At 39.4% G+C, this 24,550-nt stretch overlaps 1 protein-coding gene across 1 annotated transcript in view; it reads right to left on the minus strand.

Annotated features, from left to right (window-relative positions):
• Nucleotides 1–24,326, minus strand: part of rps6ka1 (ribosomal protein S6 kinase a, polypeptide 1) — a 53,470-nt gene extending 29,144 nt beyond the window's left edge. The window contains exons 1-2 of the mRNA XM_079262080.1: nucleotides 23,707–24,326; nucleotides 16,813–16,857 (exon numbers count right to left, since the gene is read on the minus strand). Coding sequence (XP_079118206.1) covers nucleotides 16,813–16,857; nucleotides 23,707–23,769 — 108 coding nt within the window. The 5' untranslated portion in view covers nucleotides 23,770–24,326. The remainder of the gene's footprint in view (nucleotides 1–16,812; nucleotides 16,858–23,706) is intronic.
• Nucleotides 24,327–24,550: the final 224 nt, after the last annotated feature.

The raw sequence follows: 24,550 nt of genomic DNA on the forward strand, positions 1-24,550 counted from the left end.
GGTAATTGGACAATAAAACATATTGCTAAGTCTGTGTATGTGTGAGTGTGTTTGTGCTGTGCATCCATCAGCACCCAAAGACACAAACTGCTGCTGCAACCCGCATCAGATTTGCTGATGGCAAACACAGATAAGAGGATGCCTGCTTGACAGACCCTTTACTCAAACCATACAACAAACACACGATACAAGCAGCAACATTGTCCTGATTTACCCTCACCTGGCTCTCATGCAAAGAGGCACACACACACAGATACACTCAATGCATCCCTCCTGGGCCAACAGAAGCAATAAAAAAAGACTGCTGGCTACTGCAAAGACTAAGGAGTCATTTTAATTTGTGTTAAACCCTTCTGGAGAGCCTCAATTAACCCGATGCATAAACACATCTCTAACTCACACTCATTATGATTTTTTTTTTTGTCTGAGTCTACATAATTGATCTTACTGCGCCTGAAAGACTATGTTTGAGAGGTTGAATGATTGCTTGTCCAACTTGCGTAATGAAGCCGGTTTTTCATTCAACACCTCTGTTAACTGACTAACTTGCTGTGCTGAAGAACAAACACCAAGTTGTTTATACATGGCAGGGGAACCAAACGGAGTTTAAACTATTCACTAGAAGCTATTCAGTCTCTTCACGCCATTTAGTCAAGTATCGCTATATCAAGCATAATTTCTGCACGACTTGAAGTAACCTTGGTAGGGAATAAGTGAAGAACTAGCTACACAATCTCACAAAAGCTTCCACATTATGATGATTTAGAGACTGGCCTTGCTTTCTGAGTGATGAACTTTTTGAAAAGGAGGAGAAGTTTGGCTCCAAAACTTTGCAAGAGCAAAAGCAAGCAGAGTACAAGAGTCAAGGACGCCTGCTTAACAAATCGTTAAATAGCCAGGCTTTATCTGGACAAGCAGACATAATGATGAATTAGACTTTAGGAAGTGTGAGTTAGAGAGAAATGATGGAAGATAGGGCGTGAGGGAGAAAGGATGGAGATGATGTACTGGAATGTACAGAGTAAAATGATGAGGGGCAGGGAGGAGGAGGGTATGAAAGAGGGCATCTTCAAGCCTCGCTGATTTTTCTCATTTAGAATGAGTGTGTTTGTCCGTGTGCGTATGTGGGTACGTCATCAGGGTTCCCTTCCTGTCATTGTCCTCAGTGCCACTGAAACACCAGAGTCCATTCAAGGTGGTAACTGGGAGGTCTGGTTGTTAACTGTCAGCCTGCTGGGTGAAATAATCAAATGAGCCAGACCTTGCTACATTTGAAACTGACACATTCAATCCCATTATCGGCTGTAATGGAGGAGGATGGAGAGGTAGAGAGGGAGAGATTAACACTAAAACAGACTGAGCAGGACCGAGGAAGGAGGGTGCACATGCACTGGCCTGCAGAAAGGCTGGACGAAATTTTACATGTTTATGAACAGTAAAATGTGTACATTTGATTTTTACTATTTCTGTCTTTCCTACACAACACCATTGATGCTTTTGGTTTTTTTTTGGTTTTTTTAATGTAAAGCACTTTGAATTATTTTGTACATGAAATGTGCTGTACACAAACTGCCTTGCCGAGAGGAGTACGGTGAGTGCCTACATGAAGACAAATGATCTTTTTAAAAACTTAAAAATATATTTGTGTATTATCTATGGAGCTCTTCTAATAACAGATGATAAGAAGGGAGTATTGTGAATGTTTAGGTCCCACAACAGACCAGACTTTTACGTAAGTCTTAAAGCACCATTAGCTCACTAATCTACTTGTTTTTTTTTTTTAAATAATTATGTTTGAGTAGTGTTTAGCTGTTAGAACAAGCAGATTAAATTATTTCCCACAGTAAATATTAGCATATCTACCCTCAGATTAGATTTGTGTTGGACAAATTCTGTAAATCACAGCTCTCTGATATAATTAGACTAGTTTTATATTCATGACTGGACTGCAGATGTCATTCACACACACACCAGGACTGAGGGTGAGCTGTCAGCTGTCTTTCAGACAGAAAAGTTGATCAGTTTCCTGTCTTTTTGTCCATGAGAAGTTGGCATCAGTCGCAGCGCCTCTATGTGAGACCATGCAGTTGGTAAAGATGCATTTCTGTAAAGAGAAAGTAAGTTACATCCATTCTCGGAGCACTCTGAATGCAGCATCCTCAGTGAGAAGCAGTGCTTCTCATCATTATGCTATGATGGCTGTCAGAGGAAGCTGGACCCGATATATATCTCGAAGCTAAATGTGAGCTGGTATTACTGGGTTTTCTGACCAAAGTAAAAAATGGCTTCTGCGAGTACTCATGTGAACTCATTTTTCTGTTTTTGCTATTTTGAAACAGCAAAATATTGAAATTTAAAACTAATAACTGATATTAAAGAGCATTGTGATATTTAAACAGGCTCATTTTAGATACTGGGTTATCTTTTACTCACTTAGCCATTAACAGGGACAGAAATGGTCAAGGGGCTGCAGACTTTTTCATGCCACAGGGAAGAAGGTCAAGCGCTGACTGCCAGAGCTGCCGCTTCAAAATATCACGTCTTAAACATTGTGACAAATCTGGGTTAAAAGCTGATAACGGGATGGACAACAGCAAATAATATTTCAAATCATATTATCACTTGAAGCTTTCCATCCCAGTTAAATGTCATCCGCTGCATCACATATGCAGTAACAAAGAGATACAACTCTCAAAGAAGAAATGAACTTCAGATAAACAGCACTACTACATAAAAACACATAACTTTGCCGTGACACTGAAAAATGAAACTGGCACTTTGTTGGTTGACATTTCATGAGTGAGATGAAATCACATCTATCGTTAGCAACGTGAGAAAATGAGCTTAGTGCATTTCAGAGTACAATCCTGCAGAGCTGGTTAATCCAAATCAGTAGCATAAACTTGTTGCATCTCTTCAGAAAAGGCTAAAAACGAAGATAATAGTGTGAATTAACAGTTATGGAAATACGTATTTAAACTAATAAAGCACTAAAATGCAGTTCATGTAATAATACTTGAATTTTCATTCCACAACTCTCAATCTAACTTCCCATTTATTGCAATGACCACTTGTTTTTAAATCAAGGGTATCTGCTGTCCCATCAAAAAACTGCATTCGCTTCAGACAAACCTCGTATGATTTGTAGGTTTGACTTAAGCATCATCTGTCTCCACCTATAACTCATACTTCCAGGATGGTAACTACACTTATTATGTCTTGCTTTGATTATTGCAATGCATTGCAATGTGGCCCATAAGTCCCTCCTGAAAGTCCAACTGGTCCACAACTCATCCACCCCTATCATCTCTAAAACTCCGTTCACAGCATCACAGTAATCCTGTTCTTAAAAAGCTCCACTGGCTTCAGGTTCACTTTGCCATCCAATTTAAAGTTCTCATCATAATCTTTAAGACCCTCCACAATGTTACTCCTCCACCAAATTATTTAAACAAATTATTTAGCCCCCCCCCCCAACTCTGGAACACTCTCTCAAGACATCCTTAAAACAACATCTCAAAAAACACCTGTTCAGACTGACTCAATCCTTATGAAATTTATTTTATATTTATTTTTTACTGTATTGTCCATTTGTTTTATTTTTATGTCACTGTTGGCATCATTTATTTGTTTGTTTCTATGAGGTAACTGTGGCAGCTTTTGAGAAGCACCGATGAATAAAACTTATTAGAATTATTGTAGTCATTATTAGCAAACATTACCTCTTTTAGATTTACTATCAAACTGTCAGATCAGCTGTCAGGATGTGGCAGAACATCAACACTGCTGATTCAGAAACACTGATCATTTTAAAAGCCCTCCTTCAAGATGTTTTCAACACAGAATTCAACAGTTTCTTTCTTTAACAACTAATCTCCTAATCAGTTTTGTGGTTCGCACAATTAATATTCAACTTCCTTCAGATCCATTGAATTTAGTCGTAATATTTCCAGTACACGGCTTCGTATGCATTTATTGCTCTTAATGAATGAGATCATGATTTAGTCTGCATGTTAATTTTTTCTCAAAACCTTTTTTTAACTGACATTACTTTTCTTTTGAATTTTTGGCTCAGTAACCTCCCCTTCTTGGCACTTAGTCTTTCATTTGTCAGCAGGCTGGCAGGGTAACTTCCATGTTTGACAATAGACCCAAAACAGTTGATCAATAAAGTCTTGGAAGGCACTGCTTCTTTTAATTCATTAATAACATGATGGTTTTCCATCAAATCCTTTCAAAAACATGTTACTGGCCTGTATTTGACAGTTTGGCTTAATCACTGATGAATATCCCTGGAGATACCACTTTGTACCACTTGAGGAGAAAAGAATCACAGTGGAGTTTAGTTTGTCTGCAGCCAATAGAAAACATAGATGCAGTAGGCTGTCTAGGACACATAGAGATGAGAACATTAATAAGAAAGCTCATGAAATAAAACAATGGCAGAAGCTGGTGGGAAGCAAGAATAAATTCTCTTCTGGCATATTGTTTCCCTAGGGAGGCATTTATAGCAATAACAATACATAAATCAGTTTTTTTTTTTTTTTTAATCAATTTTATAATAGGGACATTTACAGTGTATAAACAACAATAATATGAATTAAGTTTATCCACAGCAGAAATGCAGATATTAAAAAACATTTAATCAATTTGCCAAAGTACAAAACCCTTTAATCTCCGAGCCAACAGGGCATTCACGTCACAACCTACATTATCTTCCACTGTTTTTATTTTCTTTTTCATCATATTTGGGTTGAATCACATTACTGTAAACATGTAAACAAAAGACAAAGAATATATAAGCAAGAATATAAAAGATTTTAATGAACTGGCCGCTAAGTTTTTTTGAGAACCTTAGGATTTTGAGCTCCGTAGCTCCAATATGAACAATTCCTTCTCCAAAGAAGGTAAAAACGTACAACCATGAATAGTTTTGTGAGGCGAAACATTGCCATTTGTAATGATTAAATTTCACCAGTAAACCTCAAAATGTTAATGCAGCCTGACACAAGGTCACACCTGTGGCTTAAGGTCAACCTGGAATTGATCCTTGGCAGCTTTCCATAACCCTCGTCCATTGTTGTTGTGACAAGTTTTTTTTTTTTTAAGAAAACGAGCAAAGCTTATGAAAAGGATGCAACAACAAACTGACAAGCTGATGTTATTTAGAGAAGCATAACTGTTATTCTAACTACTCTGGCTAAAAGATTAGTATTTTCTAATACTTGGTCTATAATGACTATAAACAGAAGGTGTTGTGGTTTACTGTGCTCATGCATAAAACAGAAGTGAACTACATAAGCAGCCTGTGAACAGTGTCATCACAAGTTTCCTCATAAATATTCCCAAGATTTTTTTTTTTTTAACTTTCCCTGATGGTGACTTTATTAAAGAATAATGAATGAATGAATGAATGAATGATTAAAATAAAATATTAGGATTACACTGTTTAAAAATGTTCCAAAAGGAGATTATTTTACCAAGAAAGGAAAATCTTAAAAATGAAATAAAATGGGTTATAGCAGGATTTTTTTTTAAAAAGTACAAAACTCATTTCAGATTATTTTACTCCGGAGGTTTAGCTGACTGAATCATGTATGAAGGGGGAAGGGAGCAGACTCCAAAGAGTCAAGGAGGGGATACGATGGGGAACCCAAATGAAACAAACAGAAAAATGAAAAATTCATGATTCAGAGAAGGACAAGCACACAACATACTGAGTCTGGGCTATATCTGGGTCCTATACAGACATCTGGCTGCTGGAAACTGCCTCTTATAGGTGTCCTGCCACAAACTGTAGTCCAAGCATATATACTGCTGAAAGATAAATAAAGGCAGACAATGCTGTAAAAACATCTAACTCTTGAGCTTATATCACAGTTTTGCTGTTGGATTTTTATTTATGTATTTATTTATTTTTGTAGCTATACAAAAGCAATTCTTGTGTGTCCTGGCGCCCCAAGCAAAATTTCAGATGGGGCCCCTCCAACCTGCATGTATTGTCCTTTTATTATGTTCTACGTCTAACAATGACAATTTAATAATGTCATTTTCAAAGGCACTTTAGTGACAACATTTAATTCTTCAACTGCAGCTTTCCTTTCTTCTACTGACTTCTACTTCATTATTTGCTATTTTCATTAAACCAAACAGGGGCAATGTGATTTAATGTAGTTCCAAAACCGAATATTAAACTATGAGCTAAAACCTGCATTATGGCTCCCTTGGATAACATTTACAGCTAGTATAGCACATAGCACAAGGAGTTTTTAGATGCATAAAGCCCACGGAACTTGGAAGATAAAATATAAACCCCAAATGCACACAACACCTTCCATCCATGCACTTTAGTACGTATCAGACTCCTTGGCTATGAATTCTGTAATTTATCATACTTAACTTTATTGTTAAGCTAAACTACACAGTTTTTTTTTTAAATATTGTCCAAGTTATGTTTTGTTTTTTTTATTTGTTTTTTCCCCAGCCTCCTGAAACCCAACAAGTGCTCAGAAGGACAGACTGAGCTGCCCTGAGCTAAATTAAATTCTGGATTATCTGCACTACTTACCTCCATCGTAGTGTTTGCTTTACTCTTCCTGTTTTTTCCATTGCTTTTTTTTTTTTGTAGCTGCCACAATAAAACTTTTAATTTTTCTTTTCGTTCTTTCTTTTATGTTTACATCAGAGACCGCCACTCACAGCAAGATCAAGAAATGGAGGTGGAGCCTGTTTAGGGAGTTCTGTGGTCGAGCACTGTCATTGCTAATTCTCTATATTGTCATGACTCTGTCCTGATTCAAAGTGGGTTGGTCCTCGGAGGATCCTCTTCAGACACAGGGCCCAAGCATTTGCATGATTTGCTTGTTGGAAAGCAGCGTCTTTGTGGATAAACATGCATGCCATAGTCACATTTCGACGGGTAAAACCACTGAGCATGTGCAATAATGCTACCATTACAAAGACCCCTGTTAAAGCTGAACATTTTCTTCATTAGATTCAGCTCCTCCAGCCCAACAGACCATACACCCTCCACAGGCCCACAGCTTTCCTGTCACCCCTTTCCTCAGCATCTACTGAGACGTCCGCTGCCTCCCTCTCTAGCCTGTCTGTCTCCTGCAGTCAGGTGAAGAAACAACAGGAGAAACTGAAAGGGAACAAGGCTGCAGGTCTGGATGGTGTCAGCCAATGGGTTCTGAAAACCTGCTCTGAAAAATTATGTGGATTCATCTACACATTTCCAACATCAGCCTGAGTCAGAAAAGAGCTCCTTCCTCCTGTGGAAAATATCCAGCCTCATTAGATTGCCTAAAAAACCCAAATTATCTCAAGTAAAAGACTGCAGACCAGTTGTCTTGACGTGTTACATCATTAAAATTCTTGAGAGACCGTTATTGCCCCCCCCCCCCTCTTAATAAGCAAGATCCATTACAGTTTACTTATTGTATTGGGCTTGGGGGTTGAAGACGCCATCATCTACCTGCTTCAGAGATCCCACTCATCTGGACCATTAGGGCAGAACTTTGACGCTCTTTCATTTCTCGAGTGCTTTTAAAATAGTTATGATGCTCTGTTATGCAAAAAGCTCCATAAATTCCTGGTGGATACCCCACAACCACCTGTATTTATGATACCTGACAGCTTGTGCCTGAGACGGTGGTTAGCAGCACTGGAACACCACAAGAAACTGCGCTCACACCATTTTCTCTTTAAACCATATACCTCAGACTTCCAATACAACACTGAGTCCTGTCATCTGCAGAATAACTCAGATGACTCTGTAGTTTTGGGAAGTAAACACTGTTTACATCCTTGGAGAAGGGGTGGAGAAATACAAGTTTCTCAGAGCTCAGCTAGACATCAGACTTGAATTGAAATGCAACAGAATTATCTTCAAGAAAGGAGTGAGAGGACTCTACTTCTTAAGGAAGCTGAGATCACTCAATGTCTGCACTAAAATGTTGAATATCTTCTATAAGTCTGTTGTGTAAAATGCAATCAGCCATGCAGGCTTCTGTTTAGACAGTAACATCAGAACCAGGCTTTTTCTGTTTGTTGCGACCTGTCCAAAGCCAGTTTTGTAAAATGTGCATGTGCTTGCAAAGAAACACTGTTCTAGTACCAACCACAAAATATCTAGACACAATTACAAACAAATAAATCTAAACAGCTTCAGCATTTCAGGGTTTATCAAGCAAGAGGAATAACAAACTCCGCTTTACATTCAAATTCAGGCAAATTTCTACACATTCAACTGACTTCAAGAAACACAGAGGATTTTATACAAAGTATGACATTCTGAAATGATATAACCAGTGACAGACTGCTTTATCTCTTTTCTTCACTGCCGGTACCCCTCCCTTTAGCCCTGTAGTGGAATGTGAAGCATTAGGCTCTATGGACTACAAGGCATGTCCAAACCTTGTTGATACAGGTCTCTGCTCACTGGGAATCACAACCAAGCAGATGCTGGCAAAACGCATTACTCCTCTGGTAAGGTTTAATGTTCTGTTTAGTCTTTGCAATATGGTGGTCTGGTTATGTAGACAAAGTTTGACTCTCCAGCATAAAGAAGTCAGACGATGCTGAGCAGACAAGGAAGAAAACAACAATGTAGGTCCAAGAAGGAAGTAAAGCAGAAGTAATGATTATGATGGCTGCTGAGCAAGTTTTATTATATTTACTTAATGTTTATTGAGCTCAGGAGGGCCAGGAGAGGAGTCATGCAACTTAGTTAGTAATATCCTGTTGTACAGCCATTCGGTTCATCTTACTGACACATTAGAGGTACCTTGTTAAACTTTTTAATTGACTGGAAATTGGACACTTGGAATTACAAAATTCTCCTCTCTCCTCTCTTCTCTTCTCCTCTCCTCTCCTCGAGCTGGGTTCTGTTAGAGGTCTTTCCTTCCTGTTAAAGGAGAGTTTTTTTTCCCTTTCCACTGTTGCCTTGTTTGAAGGGATTGGATCGAAGTCAAGATTCGGTGCAATCTGTTGGTTTTGCTTATCTGGGTTACAAATTGGCTCGAGTAGATGTGTCTGTAAAGTGTCCTGAGATGACATTGTTGTAAAGTGGTGCTATACATATTAGGCTGAATTGAATTAAAGGATTTGCATGGAGAGTTCTAAAGTGACGAGAAATAAAGAGGGGTCAGAAAAAAAAAACTTAACATATGGTTAATGACTAAACTGTACAGCAACGGCTCCAAAACTCAGTCGGTTCTGAGGTAAACTAATTTAATGGTAGCAACTGCAAAAAAAAAAATCTTCACGTTTTGTGAAATTTGGCAAAAAACAGAAGCAGAGGAACAGATGGTTGGTGACTATTATTAATACTGTGTCAAGTTATTTAACAAACACAAGTAAACTGATAAGGTCCATGCTGCAGTCTTAAACTATCTGGCACTCAAAAATGCAGCCCGACATTCCAGTGTGAACAAGCGCATCAGCAGAAGCTTGGGGCAAAACCACAGACGCACTGCAAATCTGTTGGGTGCACATGCCAGTTTCTCCACATAACTGCTAGACTCCAAAGCTCAATGGGGCAGGGAAATGGGGCAGTTTAAAAATGGTAGGACACATCGCATCAAGATGAAAAATGCAAACTGCCACAGCAGGCATGGGAGCCAATAGATGTTTGCAGAGGAAAAAGAAACAGATGACATACTGAGAGTGCAGAAAAGGAGTAATTTTGACTTTCTCATCTCTGTCTTAGTAGCCTCTGGCCTGCTGAGGAGAGTTCAGTGAGTTTACAAGACTGAAAACCCTCAAAGGAGCAGCACTGTATTTGCAGTAAGCCTACAACGAACAACACTCCACATAACTGACAGGCACAAAGAAAATGGGGGCAGAGAAATCCTGTGTGAGGATCTGTTCCCTTAAGCAACGTTTCAGCATTTAGAAAAATATGCTCATTTGTTTTCAGGCGCAGACATTGATGAGAGCACAGATTCTCAGTCCTGGTCCTTGTAACCTGTCCTCTGTGTTTTACTTGCTTCTCTGCTTCAGCACACACGATTGCAATAAAGAAGCTTGATGACATGCTGATGAGTTGGTCACTAAGCAACCACAACTATTAGACTTCAGCAAGCGGCAGATATTTACTTCAATTTTACTCTTACACAAATCCAATCATATCTGGATGTTCTGTGAAAAGTCTCCTTAACTGACTTCCCAACTAAAGCTGATCTTAATACAAGGTGAATAATCATGAAACTAGCAAAATTATATAACAGAACTACAAAGCTAGCATTTACTCACTGCAGGAAACTGATTGCAAACATGAGTGCACCGTCAACTAGACCAGCTTCTGCATCACAGTTGCACAGACTGCCTGGTCCAAAGAAATCCACCTGGATTTAACAAAGTAAAATAGGTATAATCTTCCTGGTAGATAATTACTGCATGGGGGATCATATTTCAGCTGACAAGTTATTTAACCCCAACTGATGCAATGAGTGATTCTCTTTTCTTAAAACAACCATGTGGAAATGCACATCTCGCGGATAGAGGGAAGGGTTAAATCACTGGCGTCAGGCAGCACAAAAACCTAAGAACATCAAAAGAACTATTAAAATTTGGTTAAGAACCATTTAATATATTATCAAGAACTGAGAGGATAACGAGGAACCATCAAATTGGAGGAAGAAATATGACTGGAAAAAAAATCCTGAATTATGGTGATTGGTATTGACTTAAAACTTTTGGTGGCATCAAATGGAAGAAACATGCCAGTAGAAGTCAGGGCTATGTTTAATATTAAAAATAAGAGTGTTTTCCACATGTACAATGCAAAGGAAACAAAAGGTTGGGGCTAAACAGCTTTGTAGCTTAATAAAAAACAAAACAAAACAAAACAAAACAATGATCAGCTGGCTAACTAGAGAAAAAGTCTTCAGTTTGCTAGGGAGCATAAAAATCTGAATCTGAAGCAATATAAGAAGATCATGCGGTCGGATGAGTCCAGATTTATCCTGTTCTAGAGTGATGAATCAGATGAAGTGATCAGATGCTCATAATAAATAAATAAATAAATAAAAAAATGAAAAATAATAGCATTGCCTATGGCACTACAGGGCAGCACCTGTGTCCAGCTAGACTCACAGCAATCTGACTACCACTTAATGCAACTCGTCTTTGATTGCTTGCTTGTGTTGTCCTCACTCTCAGATGCAAGTCGCTTTAGAAAAAAGCGTCGACTAAATGGCTGTAGAACAGAATGCTTAGTACTTACAGTGCAAGTCTGTGGGAGCAGCGGTAGGATGATGCAGCTGGTGGTCCGGTCTAGGTTCAGATCAAGGTTCAGCAACATTATGTGCTCAGAGAATGAGGTCAGCTGACAACCTGAATATACTGAATGCGCAGTTTATTCAATCAGCGGTTTTTTTTTTTTTTTTAAATTCTTCATTGATGACATGCCCATTTTCCAAAATGGCAATTCTAGGATTCATCAGGCTCATATTGTGAAAGAGTGGATCAGAGAGCATGAAAGAGCCTTTTCACACATGGATTAGTCACCATAGAGTCCAGACCTGAGCCCTATTGATAATCTTTGGAATAAGCTGGAGAAGTGCTTGGACTCTTCCATCAACAATACAAGATCTTGGTGAAAAATTAATGAATCACTGGATGGGAATAAATCTTGTGACAATGTAGAAGCTTATCGAAACAATGCCACAGTAAATGCTGCCATAATCAAAGCTAAAAGCAATCGAATGAAATACTAGAGTCTGGGACCATTTTTTTTCCTGGTGGTGATTTTTTTTTATTGGCCATACAGAGAATGACTCCTCAGGAACTCAGGGCTCAGTGTGTACCACAGTGGAATGTGTAGGGAGCAAGCAATGCCACATAACTCAAGAGTAAAGCAAGATTTGTGAAAGAGGGGAGATGAGTTGCCATGCCTACAACCTGCATGTACAAAGAGTCTTACAGTTACACAAATACATGCCACTAAGGCTACACAGTCTTTACTTTCATTTCCTCACTTGTCTGTCCTGAGGGTGCTCTACGGTAGGGCTAAAGGTCAAAAAGCCCATCATAAAAGCTGCACCACCAACTCACAAACTCCTTCTGCTGTTAATATTTCATCAGACTAGTAAAAACCAAATCATTACCTCAGTCATAAAGCTAGACACTGTTGGAATTTCTCCCACTCCACACGTCTCTTTGTACTCCATCCCTCCATTCACCCTCCAGACAACTGCCTCGCTCCTACCTTACCGCTACGCTGCTGTGCACTTTTGTCGCTATGCCACTGAAGCACAAATACCACTCGCTCAGCACCTAGCTGCAGTAAAAACCATTATCTTACATTAGGGACCACAAAAAGCCAATGTCACCAATGGAAAAGGCATTACCTTGTTCTGCTTTTTACCCTAAGGCTTGGTAAGTGTGAGTTCATTCTGAAGTGCAAAAATTAGACATAAGAGGGTTTAAAAATATAAAATTAGTTCTCTATGAGCAGATTCAAAGACTTAACTGTTAAAAGTTTTGTTATGTATGAAAAAAAAAAAAAACATTTCAAAAGTCATGCTTAATGCATTAAAATATTTCTCTTGTCTTACACGGTCAGTCCTTGCAACTGACTTGCAGTTGGATTTATGTCTATAACAAACAAAATCTGTGTTCTGCATTTATACGGACACAAAAACATCCTTTATTATTAAGTTATAACCCTCCGTGCATTTGCTTCATCTCTTTCCTTGATGAAACCATGACAACCAACTCTCAATGCACTGAAGCAATATTGCATCTCCTTGAAGTGCAGTGATAACACAATAAGGCAGTCTTCTGTAATAAACTTGAAGGACCTCACTCTATCTGGTGTCTAGGCTTTTTATCCTGCCATGCTTCATTGTTTCCACTTTTTCACTTCCGTTTTCCCATGCGTCCAGGCTGACTTTTATTCAGCCCGCCTCCTCGCCGATGTCCATCTCTTCCTCTTACCAGAGGAGCCTCATCTGAAATATGTGGCACCTCCCAGCTTTGCTACACTACCACCAGTAGCTAAACAATGAGGCTCCAATCCAATCCTTTTGCTTCACTTATGCAACCACCCTATCCTCCCTTCCGAAAAACAAAAATCGATGCTCCATCACATGTAGGACCACCTTAAAATTTGATTCTCAAATTTCAATGGGATTAAAATATGGCTCATGTATGAAAATGATGATGTTACAAATTGAAGACTTCACTGATGATGTTTTGCTCAAGGCTGCACAGGTATTTTGTTGCAATACCATGGGTTCTCTTAGCAATATTCATGTGGAAATGCTTCATTTCTTTGGCTTCTGTTTATTGGCAATGCATTTGTAAGTCCCCATATCTTTTTATCTGGTGTATGAACATAAAGATCATTTACATTTGGATAGACGGATAGATAGATTTGCAAAGTTGTAATGACTGGTATGATCCCAACAAAATGCATTTTACCTTATTATTGCAAACGGGTATGAATTGACTAAATATCGGCGCATTTGAGGGATATATCTTCCACAGTCTTTCTGCTTTGATAAATTCACTTTGAGGTATTACACAGGCCCTCCAACACTGAAAGCCCACTGAGTAAATCACTGTGAACATGTTTTATCGAATGTGTGTAAATGCACGACATGTGTCAGACAATCTTTTATGTTTTAAATGTGTAGGCTCATCTGCTTAAGATAATGTTAATTCAGCTTATTCATCATCTCTTACATGAACAATTCGGTCTTCACACCTGCGAATTAGTGCAACATGATACATCATAAGTTGAAGAGTACCAACCGGTTTGAATATTTGTTGGATAATGGACATCACAACTATCCAGCGCTAAAGCATTGCTTTGTTAGATTCAGTTTTGAAAGTGAGAAGCAACAAACTCTTACATCCAAGAAGCAGAAACCACAGCAAGCTTAAATGACTCATTTGATCATCTATCATTCTGTTTAGCAGGGATTTGGATTGAATCCCTGCTAAACAGTTTCTGTTGCTTCTTTATTGAATAACTTCCTAATTTTACACAAGAACCACTTCCCTCTGACAGCTCTGTCGTACACAGGAGACCTTCCATCTTAAATAGCACAGATAATGTCACCATATACAAGATGTGATGTGATTTGCCAAAACACACTTTTCTGTTGCAACCAGCTGAGATTTCATATTCATTGTTTTAGCTTTTTAACTGCTTGTTCTGCCAAGGTTTCATCAAGGACAATGAGGCTAAAGTCGCTGTCTCTAGAAATAGGCTAAATGCCACATTTCTTGTGTGGAAGCGGATCAGTAAAATGCTGGCACCCTTCCAGGGAGTAAATTGCTGGGTAATATCATCCCCCCATGGCGAGACATCAGTTGAGTGGCCTCTCAGGTGACTGTGCACGGCTGTTTGCCCATCACGTAAGAACCAAAGGCTGATTGTTTACTACTGTAGTATCACTCAAGAGTCTCAACAGTTAATAAGTGTGCATATAATTTATATTTCTCAGTTCACACGGTGGATCTGATCACTTCCCTGGGGTGGGGGGGCACTGTATTTAACTTATCAATAATGACAAAGGTGGAAAAGCATGAGAGCTGCCACAATACAATTATTGCGAGATCATTGAAGCCAAAATTGTAGTAAAAACAAAGCAGAATGCATTATTTTTTTTCTTTTCTCAGTTCAATTTTTCCTTCATTCTTTGAGCCAGAAGTCTCTACCTTAGCCTTGCATGCAAACTATTTGTTTGACATTAGTTTATTTTTCATGAAAATTTTCTTTGATTTATTTAATCACATGGAAAATATCAACTCTTACATGCCATTGGCAACATGTTATTTTCCTGTTTCATCTGCGGAAGCCTGGGTTCGTTCCATTTAGTCACCTTCACTTCATTAACACAAGAGAGTAAGAACAAAAGAAGATGTCTCAATAGTACTGTGGATTTTTCACAAGGGGAATGGCAAAGCCTCACTGCCCCAAAATCCACACACACACACACACACACACACACACACACACACACACACACACACACACACACACACACACACACACACACACACACACACACACACACACACACACACACACACACACACACACACACACACACACACACACACACACACACACACACACACACACACACAAAATCAGGGAGGATCGTCACATAACCGTGTAAAAGCTCTTTCAGATGCAGACAATAGTGCGACCAGTACTCTCCTCCTTTCTGTGTCCTCACTTGTCTCGGTTGTTGCCTTTGATCTCTCCCCCCTATCTCAGCTCCTCCCGTTAGGTTTGTTGGAGCCAGGTAGCTCCCATGGCTGGAGTAGATAACAGCCGGCATTATCAGATTCCCAGCATTTAAGCAGCAGCTTTGTATTGATCGCTGCAGCGCCTGCTTACAACTGCTCTGCCGGCATGAAGTCTAGGGATGAGATTTACAAACCACCCTGAAGAAAAACAAATAACATCTCGCAGTTTGACATTCAAGACATACGTCTTTTTCACATGATTCCAGTCAAAAGATCCCACATCCTGCAGATAATCTCTCATAGCTACTGTAGAATTCCGTCAGAATTCCGTCAGGCAGCCTTTTCTGAGGATGTCCGGGTTAAAAAGATTAGATAAATGATCAGATTACAGAAATATTTTACATGTTAACACCAAATATAATCAACATAATTACTGTACTGCCCAGGCCTGAGAGGTAATTAAATATTAGGACTTAGCAGTATCAGATGAGGATGCAATGATTAGAGATGTACGAAAGTAGTCCCACCACCAGAACCAGTCTTTTGTGGATTTAATCATTACAAGTGGCATTTATATTTACATTTGTGAAGACTACAGTTTACTAAGTCCTTTCCTTATATTTTGCATACCACTGCATTGATAAATACTGAGAAATGTCCCTGTAAATAAACAATTTCCACTGATGAAGTTCTGTTTTCTTTTACACTAATGCCTTTGACCAGTTTGGCTCCTGTGTGACAACTACTTTGACTGAAACCTTTCTGTCTCCTACAGCGCACTCAGCTCTCCCTCAGTCACAGCCCATTGTTCTGAGCTGAAAGAAGAGATGACATGCTCTTTAGACACTCTTCCCTTGACAGCAGAGCCAGGGAAAAAAAAAAAAGAAAAGAAAAAGAGAAGCTATGCCAGAAGAACCATTTCCTTGTCCTCTGCTACATGATTGGAGGGTAACACAGTTCAGGAGGAAACAGGATCAGGTTTCAGGACTGGACAAAGAAGCGGAGAGGCCAAATAGGGGACGAATAGAGCTGACTCAGTGATTTTCAATGTGTTTTTGTATGTGTGCGTTTGCATGTATTTTCGTCTGTGTGACGTGTTGACATAATCAGACCAGATGAGGACATGCACTATTTGTAACTCTGTGGCCTTTTGGTATTGACGTAGACATATTACTGTACAGAGTGGCCGGGGTGCCGCTCGATCAGCCCCACTCAGACCATATTCAACACATTAAACCCCGGTCAGCTAATACCCTCAGAGGGCTGTCCCTGAAACTGTAACATGAATGAATCAAAGCAGCCACGCAGTTTTAAGCGTCTGACATGGAGAGAAAGCATGGCTTTTTTTTTTTTTTTTTTTAAATGAAAATGAAGATTAACACAAATTTTGCCCTTGGATGAAGCGAGCCTTCAGGCACTCGCATTCACAGAAATGCAGAGGTAAAAGCCGCGACTTTAATACAGGAGTTGTGTCTTGAGTACTCAGTCTAACTTACCGGATGTTTGGCAGCACGAACATTGAGTCACATCTGCGTGTGTTCGTCTGAATGTGTCTTTGTATCTGCGAGTGTGTGTCATTGTTCCTGAGATGCCACATACCTTGACGGACGTTGTGACTCCATCCTCAGCAGTGCTCTGGCCATTCTGTCAAGGAAGCAGATGTGAGAAACAGTCAGTGTGCGTAACAGTGCACGCAACACAAGCGTCAATGTGAAGGACGGAGGAAGAGGCAGATACTAGAGAGTCTTTGCAAGACTGTGTGGGTGGCAACAGTCCACTCTGCTCCTCTACAGGCAAACCTAATAATCTGAGCCTGACACACAAATGTGCATCTTTTGTCCATTCTCCAGTAGGTGTGCCTTGTTGGAAAGGGTAATGACTGTTATTTGTAAAACAATCGCTTATAAATGGCTTTTGTCAAAAACGACATTTTCAGGATACTAACTTTGAACATAAAATACAATGGGAGTCAGATTAGGTGACCAGATTGCATTTTATCCTGTTGCACACAGAGGGGACAAAAACTATTTTTGTCACATCTCGACTTGCCTTGAAGTTATTTATACTATTACAACTATTTCAATGATGCATGTACCATATACGTATATGTTTTCTTTCTTTATGGTAAAAAAAAGTTTCAGTATATACTGTGCAATTAAAAAAGTAAAAGTAAAAGAAAGTTTTCCATTTCAATTGTCTTTTTTTTCTAAGCTTAAATAGAGGGGTTGCATTGTGTTTCAGCCTTTTTTTGATGATGAGATGACAGACCTATAAACACATCAGAGTAACTGGACCAGATCACTGCTAGCCCAGTGGTTAGCAGTGGCAATGATCATCCAACAACTTTATTTGCATTTTCCTGGAAATATTTATTTCAAGATGAAATAAGCTTTGAAGTCAACAAAGGCAAAACTGGAAATCTAGAGATCAAGTTTATCAATTATCTATTTAGAAAGTGAACAACTTAAGACATATGGCATGCTATGCTATGACAATGATTTTTTTCCTCTTTTCATTGAGTATTGCTCAATGAAAAGAGTGCGTTATGCTTCTTTTAAAAAAAAAAAAAAAGGGGGGGGGGAAGATATTACATGAAATTTTCTTTTTTCTGCTCCTTTTCGAGCATGGTGCTCTGTTTGCTTTGTACTGTAAAATCTTGTGTTACCTTTGTATGACCATGTGAGAAATAAATATCAGCAAAAAAAAAAAAAAGGTTTAGGATGCTATACACATCTACAAGACCCATCATTCTCATAGCTGCTTGGTCCAATTAAAGGTCACAGGAAGGTGGAGTCTATCCCAGCAATTATTGGGCTTGAGTACCTGGAGAGAACCCCCACATACACGGGGAAAACATGCAAACTCCGCACAGAAAGGTCACTGTCCCATTGGTGGAAATAAAATACTTAATTTCATTGTGAAGCATTCCAAAGCAAAAATTAGAACAGAAAGACAAAAAACATCAGACTGTTCTCTCTGCAGTGAACAATGCTGTTACTCCCAGTTGCACATTTTTACAACTCTGCAGTAGAGTTTGTGCATGAGATTGGAATGAGTTTGAAGCAGAACCCTTCCTCTGATCTCAAGGTGTCTGTGATGCATGCCACTTTAATCAAAAACAAAGAACACATTAGACAGGGGAAATGAATAAGCTGTACATGCAGTTATTAAAAAGGGCATTATGATTTTTTACATGTGCAAATCTTATCTTTACAACCCGTACAGATTGAGGACCTTAGAGCTGACATGGCAAGAACCCCAGCTTGGGGACCACTGGTCGAGCTGACACTGGAACTGATAAAAAAATTTAAAAAAACGAAATCTTGCATGCAGCACAGTTTAAAAGGGCTGACTGTCTTGTTGATTAAGACATTTCAGTTCTTCCATGCTTTGACTTTAATCTTCACAGTCCAGCAAAACCTGCAGGTAGTCAGACATCTCTCTGTATATCATCTCTCTGTATATAGCCTATAAATTTTACAGATTTGGGCAATAAAACAAAGATAAAACACAAGCCTTTCCAGTGACCAAAGAACAGCCCTTAATTGTAAAAGTCTATCTGGCCTAGTAGAAGGATAACGCTAATAAGCTCCCTACCCCCTTTCCGTTTTTTACTTTGTTTTTCATGACAGAGGGCCGACCCCGCTTGTTCACTTCCTCCATGTCCTCTTCCTCTTCCCTTAGACGGCACAAAGTAAGACAGGCAGTCAGCACAATGACAAGGAGCAGCCTTAACAATCAAACATTAAACAAAAAAGCCACTGAGTGTGTCGAGTTGTAGAGGGAGGCAGAGGCAGTGACAGGAGACAAGCTTTGATGTGTAAAAAGAACACAGACGGAGGATCTTATTTACTGTCAGTGTGATGCCTCAAAGCACATTCTCTGGGTAGCAAGACTTGTGTTTTCCAACCGAATGTTGATACTTATTTTTCCCACAGAGTTTGACTGTAGCAAAAAAAAATAAATAAAAAAATCTACAAACCAAATTTGATCAGTTTCATACAGAAACACCTGAATGGGCTTTACCAAACGTCTCTTTTTAAGCTAGACAATTTAACTGAAGTCAGAAATAATAGTTTTATTTAGGGGGTGTTAATTTGAAGAAATTCAATTTCAGTATAACCTACAAAGGCTGACCTGGAAGTTCAATAAAAGCCCCTCGACCTCACTTATCGCCCAGATTTCCCCGTTTTATAAGTCATCATCTGTTGTCTATGCATTTTTGCTTGTGGTCCAGATCATCTCCTTCACATTACTGCTCAACACATTTCACCCTCATTAGCTCTGCACGGCTGATCCAAATGGCCCAGTTAATGGCGCTTTCCTCCCCAGTAGACTTCCTCAATGAAAGCAAAGGCATGCACACACACTCCTGCAAGCCGCCACATAAATATGCTGAAAGTTGACTGCATTAATAAACAGATGTGATTTCTAAAAATGAATGTACAACAACAGGTTTTAAGCAGATTATGCAAACAGGATTAAGCGAACCTGAGCCAGACAGGAAAAGACCTTTTAAATTCCTCCTGGAACTCCTAAACTCCTACATGATCAGACAAAGAACATGCTCTCAGAGCATCAACACTTTGAGGGTGTTTGAAAGATGAATCTGGCGCTGCTTTGTAGCTAAGCAACCAAGAAACACAATAACCACTGTTTTTCCCCCCTCCTCCCTCTGCCTGTAATACTATCTGACATAATTTCTTGTAATCTCCTCTGTGAGCCAAGATCGACAGCTCCTGCTCAATGCCAAAAAGGAAAACTTGGACTTTTTTTTTTTTTTCTTTCCAAAAAACAAGTAAAGAGAAGAACCATGTCAGAGCACGAGCATATATGCATCACCTTCTGCATTCCTGACTGGACAATATCCTTTCTGACTGGCTAACATTCACTCTGAATGCAAAAACAAAGATGTAAACCTTCTTAAGTAGTGAGTTGTGTTATCACATGCCCAATCCTCCACACCTGCAGCCCTGCTCAGGTGATCCACAACTGGTGCACACCCAGATTAGCTGCAGCTAAGTGGAAATACACTCACACATACACTCAAGCACTTGACTGTACACTGCTGACCACGCCTGGGGAGCAAACATGGCACACATTCCAGCTGTTAACCCTACTTTCTCCTTCACCTTCTTGACTTGTGCATTCCTGTTGTGCAAATACAAACACTTTTACCTTTCATTGTGATCCATCTGATCCCAACATCAAGAAAGCAGAATTAAGTCAGGATTCTGAATTAGCATGCAGTTATTTAAAGTATACTCATGGGACTTAAAATCCATCACTGTACCTATTAAATAGATATATCTTAAAAAGAACATTTTTCTTCTTCACTGCAGCACAAGTATGAAACATTAAATGGAAATTTCTTCTGTTCCATTTAACTGATTTGTTTCACAAAACAAATCACTGTTGAGAACTGCTAAATAATCAAGAAAGTTGACAAGAGCTGTGTGGTCCATGGCTATCAAACGACCACAGGGTGAAGTCTCTCTCAGATGTTCGCACAATGCCTCAGCTGAATGAAACACTGCTGAAGGGAGCCATTGATCTGCTGGGAGGTAACCAGGCCAAATACAGTAAATAAATGTCATTCCCATCACGACTGTGCATCTAAAGCCAGATCAACCACCCACGTTTGAGCGCAGATCATCCAAATGTAGAAATTCACCTGATCCAACAGTGAATTGGTTTCACTCTGCATCATAAAGTGAAGCTCTCATCATGAAAATGCAAAACACATCTGACGTCTGGCAAATAGACATATGGTTTCTGTTTACGTAACACTGTAGTGTTAAAACGATGTGGAACATTTAGGAATCATATAAGTGTGCTTTTAACCAGCATTTAGATGGCAAATCGGGATTCAGGTTTGGACTGAAATGCTTCTAAATCCAGATTGAAGTCCATTTTAAAACGGGATTTGTAATTCTGTTAATACTTAGCTGTTACACTGCTACTGGGACACTGTCTGAGCAGACAATGCTCAGATATAAGTAGCAGAAAAGGAAAATTGCAAATTTAAGGTAAATTGAAGGTAAACTCACTATTAAATATGTGTTTCAAATGAATGGAAAATTATTCAAAGATATGGATTGAGTTTGGTATTCACAACATAAAAAGTGAACTTCTGAAAACATGCCATAACCTGGCAGTGAGGGTAACTGATGCTGGTGGTGGTGCTGACTCAGCTGCTACAGGAAGAGAGTAATTACTGAATCGCATTTATCAGATATGATTCAGAGAATAAGTTAATTTACAACAGTTGTGGGTCAATGACGAATAAAAGGAATTAAAGCAAAGAACTACATTTTTGCACTTTTCATCTGCTTGCTGTGCAGCTCCATGAAGGACAAAAAGCCAAATTCTTTTTCATTTTCAAAAACCATTTGGTTTCCAAACACAAGCACTCACACACCGAGTAAAGCGGAAAAAGTGACTTTTCGTTTGCTGACGTATCATAATGCTTCATTTTCTGCTGCTTAAAACTTGCAGAGAATGGTTAATTGTAGTCCACGTGGTGGACTTTCATCCTCCATCTTCTGGTCTCTAAATCATCAAAAAAAAAAAAAAAAAAAAAAAAAAAAAGGCGTTTCTGTCTGTCCCATCTGTGCATATGACTAGTTAAGACTCTCCCATGCTTCGGCCTCCCTATTCACTCTCCCCAACATGTTCACTGCACAATTAATCTGAGCCCTGAGCGTCTCTCTCTGCCATCAGGAAGCAAAGTGTGCAGCTGGCTAGTAGGCCAGTGACAGAGACAAATGGCAAAAATCCCATTTGTACAGCCAGTGAATTGTGTGATTCAATTCATTACAGAAACTAGAATTTTTTTTTTTTTTTTTTTTTTTTTTTTTTTTTTAAATATACCAGTGCTGTCATAACAGAAAATATTTTTTTCCATCAAAAATGGCACAAATATGGATAACAGAGTGTAACTCTTGCACGTGCCAAAAAGCATGACATTTTCATGGTCTCAAACTTAGCGCTCTTCACAGACTCTGCACCACCATCTGTTCAGCTGAGCCATGCTACTCACCCAGCTAACATGCTGCAAAATGCTGTAGTGTTTGTGAAAACTCTATGCCTAAGTATGGGTGGCACCATTTATAAATCCCCCAATATCTAATATTTCTTGATTTTTTCAGGTTTTCCCACTCATTGAGCAAGCATTTTTAAATCAGTTTAACATTTTTCCTATTAATAATACTTTCATTTGTTGACAATAAAACTTGTTTTCTGTATTTCATTAGTTAGATTCCAATTTAGACATTCTGGAAATGACACCAAAAATTACAACCCATCACTTAAATCTGCACTCTAATCAAATCAGCTCGATTATCTGGGCCGGGAGATGGAGAAATGAGCTTCATTCATGGCTCATGCTGATCCCCTGCTAAACTGATTGAAGACATTTTCAATGTGGTGTACAGAACTATTCATTAGTGAGATCAGACGCACTAAAACATGGGTATCACATAGTCGCCTCACTCGCTTAATTGGCCCAATAATTCAAAAGGAGCAAATTCGCTTGATAGCCTCAAAGAATTAGTGGTCCACTGGTTGCTTCCACACCCATATCTGCTTATCATAACCTTAATGTGGTGGGTGCATATTCATGAGGAAGCAATCAGCCTGTTCAGAAAGCAGCTGAAGAGTTCATGAATAATGATGCGGCTTCAGATAACATTGGTCTGGACAACATCACAGCTTTAATGTCTCACTCAAACTTGTTCAGGAGTGCATTGTGAGAGAATGAATGTTTGTGAAAATTCATGCTCAACAGTCTGATATTGTATCTGCTATGGGGACTTTAAAAGCCCTAAAAATCCTGCACACAAAATGATTAGACTGTAATTCATAAAGATTAAGAAAAAAAAAAAAAAGAAAAAGAAAAAGACTTCATTCCTGAAGTTATTCTTAATGGTAACACAAAGAAAAGCCTAGGAAGTGTTTTACAGGAGAGAGAAGTGGCAAACAGTGATTATGAGGATGAAAACTGGATGATGGAATGGACTTCTTAGGTTTTTAAGCTCTTAAATTCAGCTTTATTATATTTCAAATGACAAATAAGCCAAGGTATATCATACTTTAGTCTTTAAGCTACATTTAGGGCTCATTTAAAGCTCTCAACATAGAAGTGTGTAGATAAAGATGTCCTTTAGAAAATGATTTCATTCTTATGTGACACATTGAGCCACTCTGTAAAGATCATTTACAGGTCGTATCGCCTCTTAACATCCCCAGCTAAGCTGTCAAAGTGCAGCCATTCAATCACTATAAGTAACTTTAGTCAAAGGTCAACTAAAGTGACAGAAGACTAACTTGGGTGTTTGGCTGTAGCTTCATAAAAACGAGCCACTTCAATCACTTGACGTTAAATAAACGCGTCCAATAGAAGTGGACTAAAATCAAGCAGACAACACATGCATACGTCATAAAATATAGCTATTTTAAAAAGTCCCAATGGACACATGAACCTCTCATTACCTCCGTTTCCAGCTGCACTAGTTCCATTGTGGGCCATGGCTCCGCAATTTGTGCAAGAGGCATGTTGGATGGATTTGCGGTCTCTCTCTTCAGCTCAAGTATAAATCTGCTCTCCACAGATCTGTCGGCGCTGCTCTTGGCAAGTGCAGCTTTTGGAAAGCTCCTCGTTCAGGTCCCAAGTCCAGTTAGTACAGATTTATCAGCACTTTGCTCACCAAGACACAGAAGAAGACGCGCGTACAGACGCTGGGGGCCAGCAGCTTACAAACAACAGTAATCCCCTTGATTTGATTGTGGCGTCAGTGAGCCTCTTGAGCGTTATTTGCTAAGAGTAAAAATCCTGAGAAAAACCGCAAACACCGAGCAGGTAAGAGCGTTTGCAGTTCAAGCTTTGGGTCTGGCAAGCGCAGTTGGCAACAGTAAGATCCAAGCTGCTTTAATTAACAGGGCTGAACAAGACTCTGATGCCACATTTAGGAATTAGCCGGTGCCTGAGCTGTCTTTGCAGTCGACGTCGTCACAGAGCTTCACGTCTTCACTCCAATGTACTCGTGATTTTCTCCTGGTCAGAAGGGGGACGTCTTCCCTCTATCCGCCAGCTTCCCAGCAGTACGCGGTGTGCGCGGAGACCTCTGTGGTTCTGTAGTACGAGCAGGTTCCAACTCGAGTTGTCATTGGCAGACTTCAACAGGATTTTATCCAGCCCCCTTTCCTGCTTGTTCCGCCCAAGTCCCCTCGCGCCATCATCCGGTGGAGAGATGAACTGCAAATACGTAATGCAAGCAGGAGGTTCATATTAACGAACATCCTGCTCTTTTTGATGCTTGTTGGTGCAGCAGAAGGT

This window comes from Telmatherina bonti (assembly GCF_933228915.1).
Source record: "Telmatherina bonti genome assembly, chromosome: 22".
NCBI lineage: Eukaryota > Metazoa > Chordata > Actinopteri > Atheriniformes > Telmatherinidae > Telmatherina > Telmatherina bonti.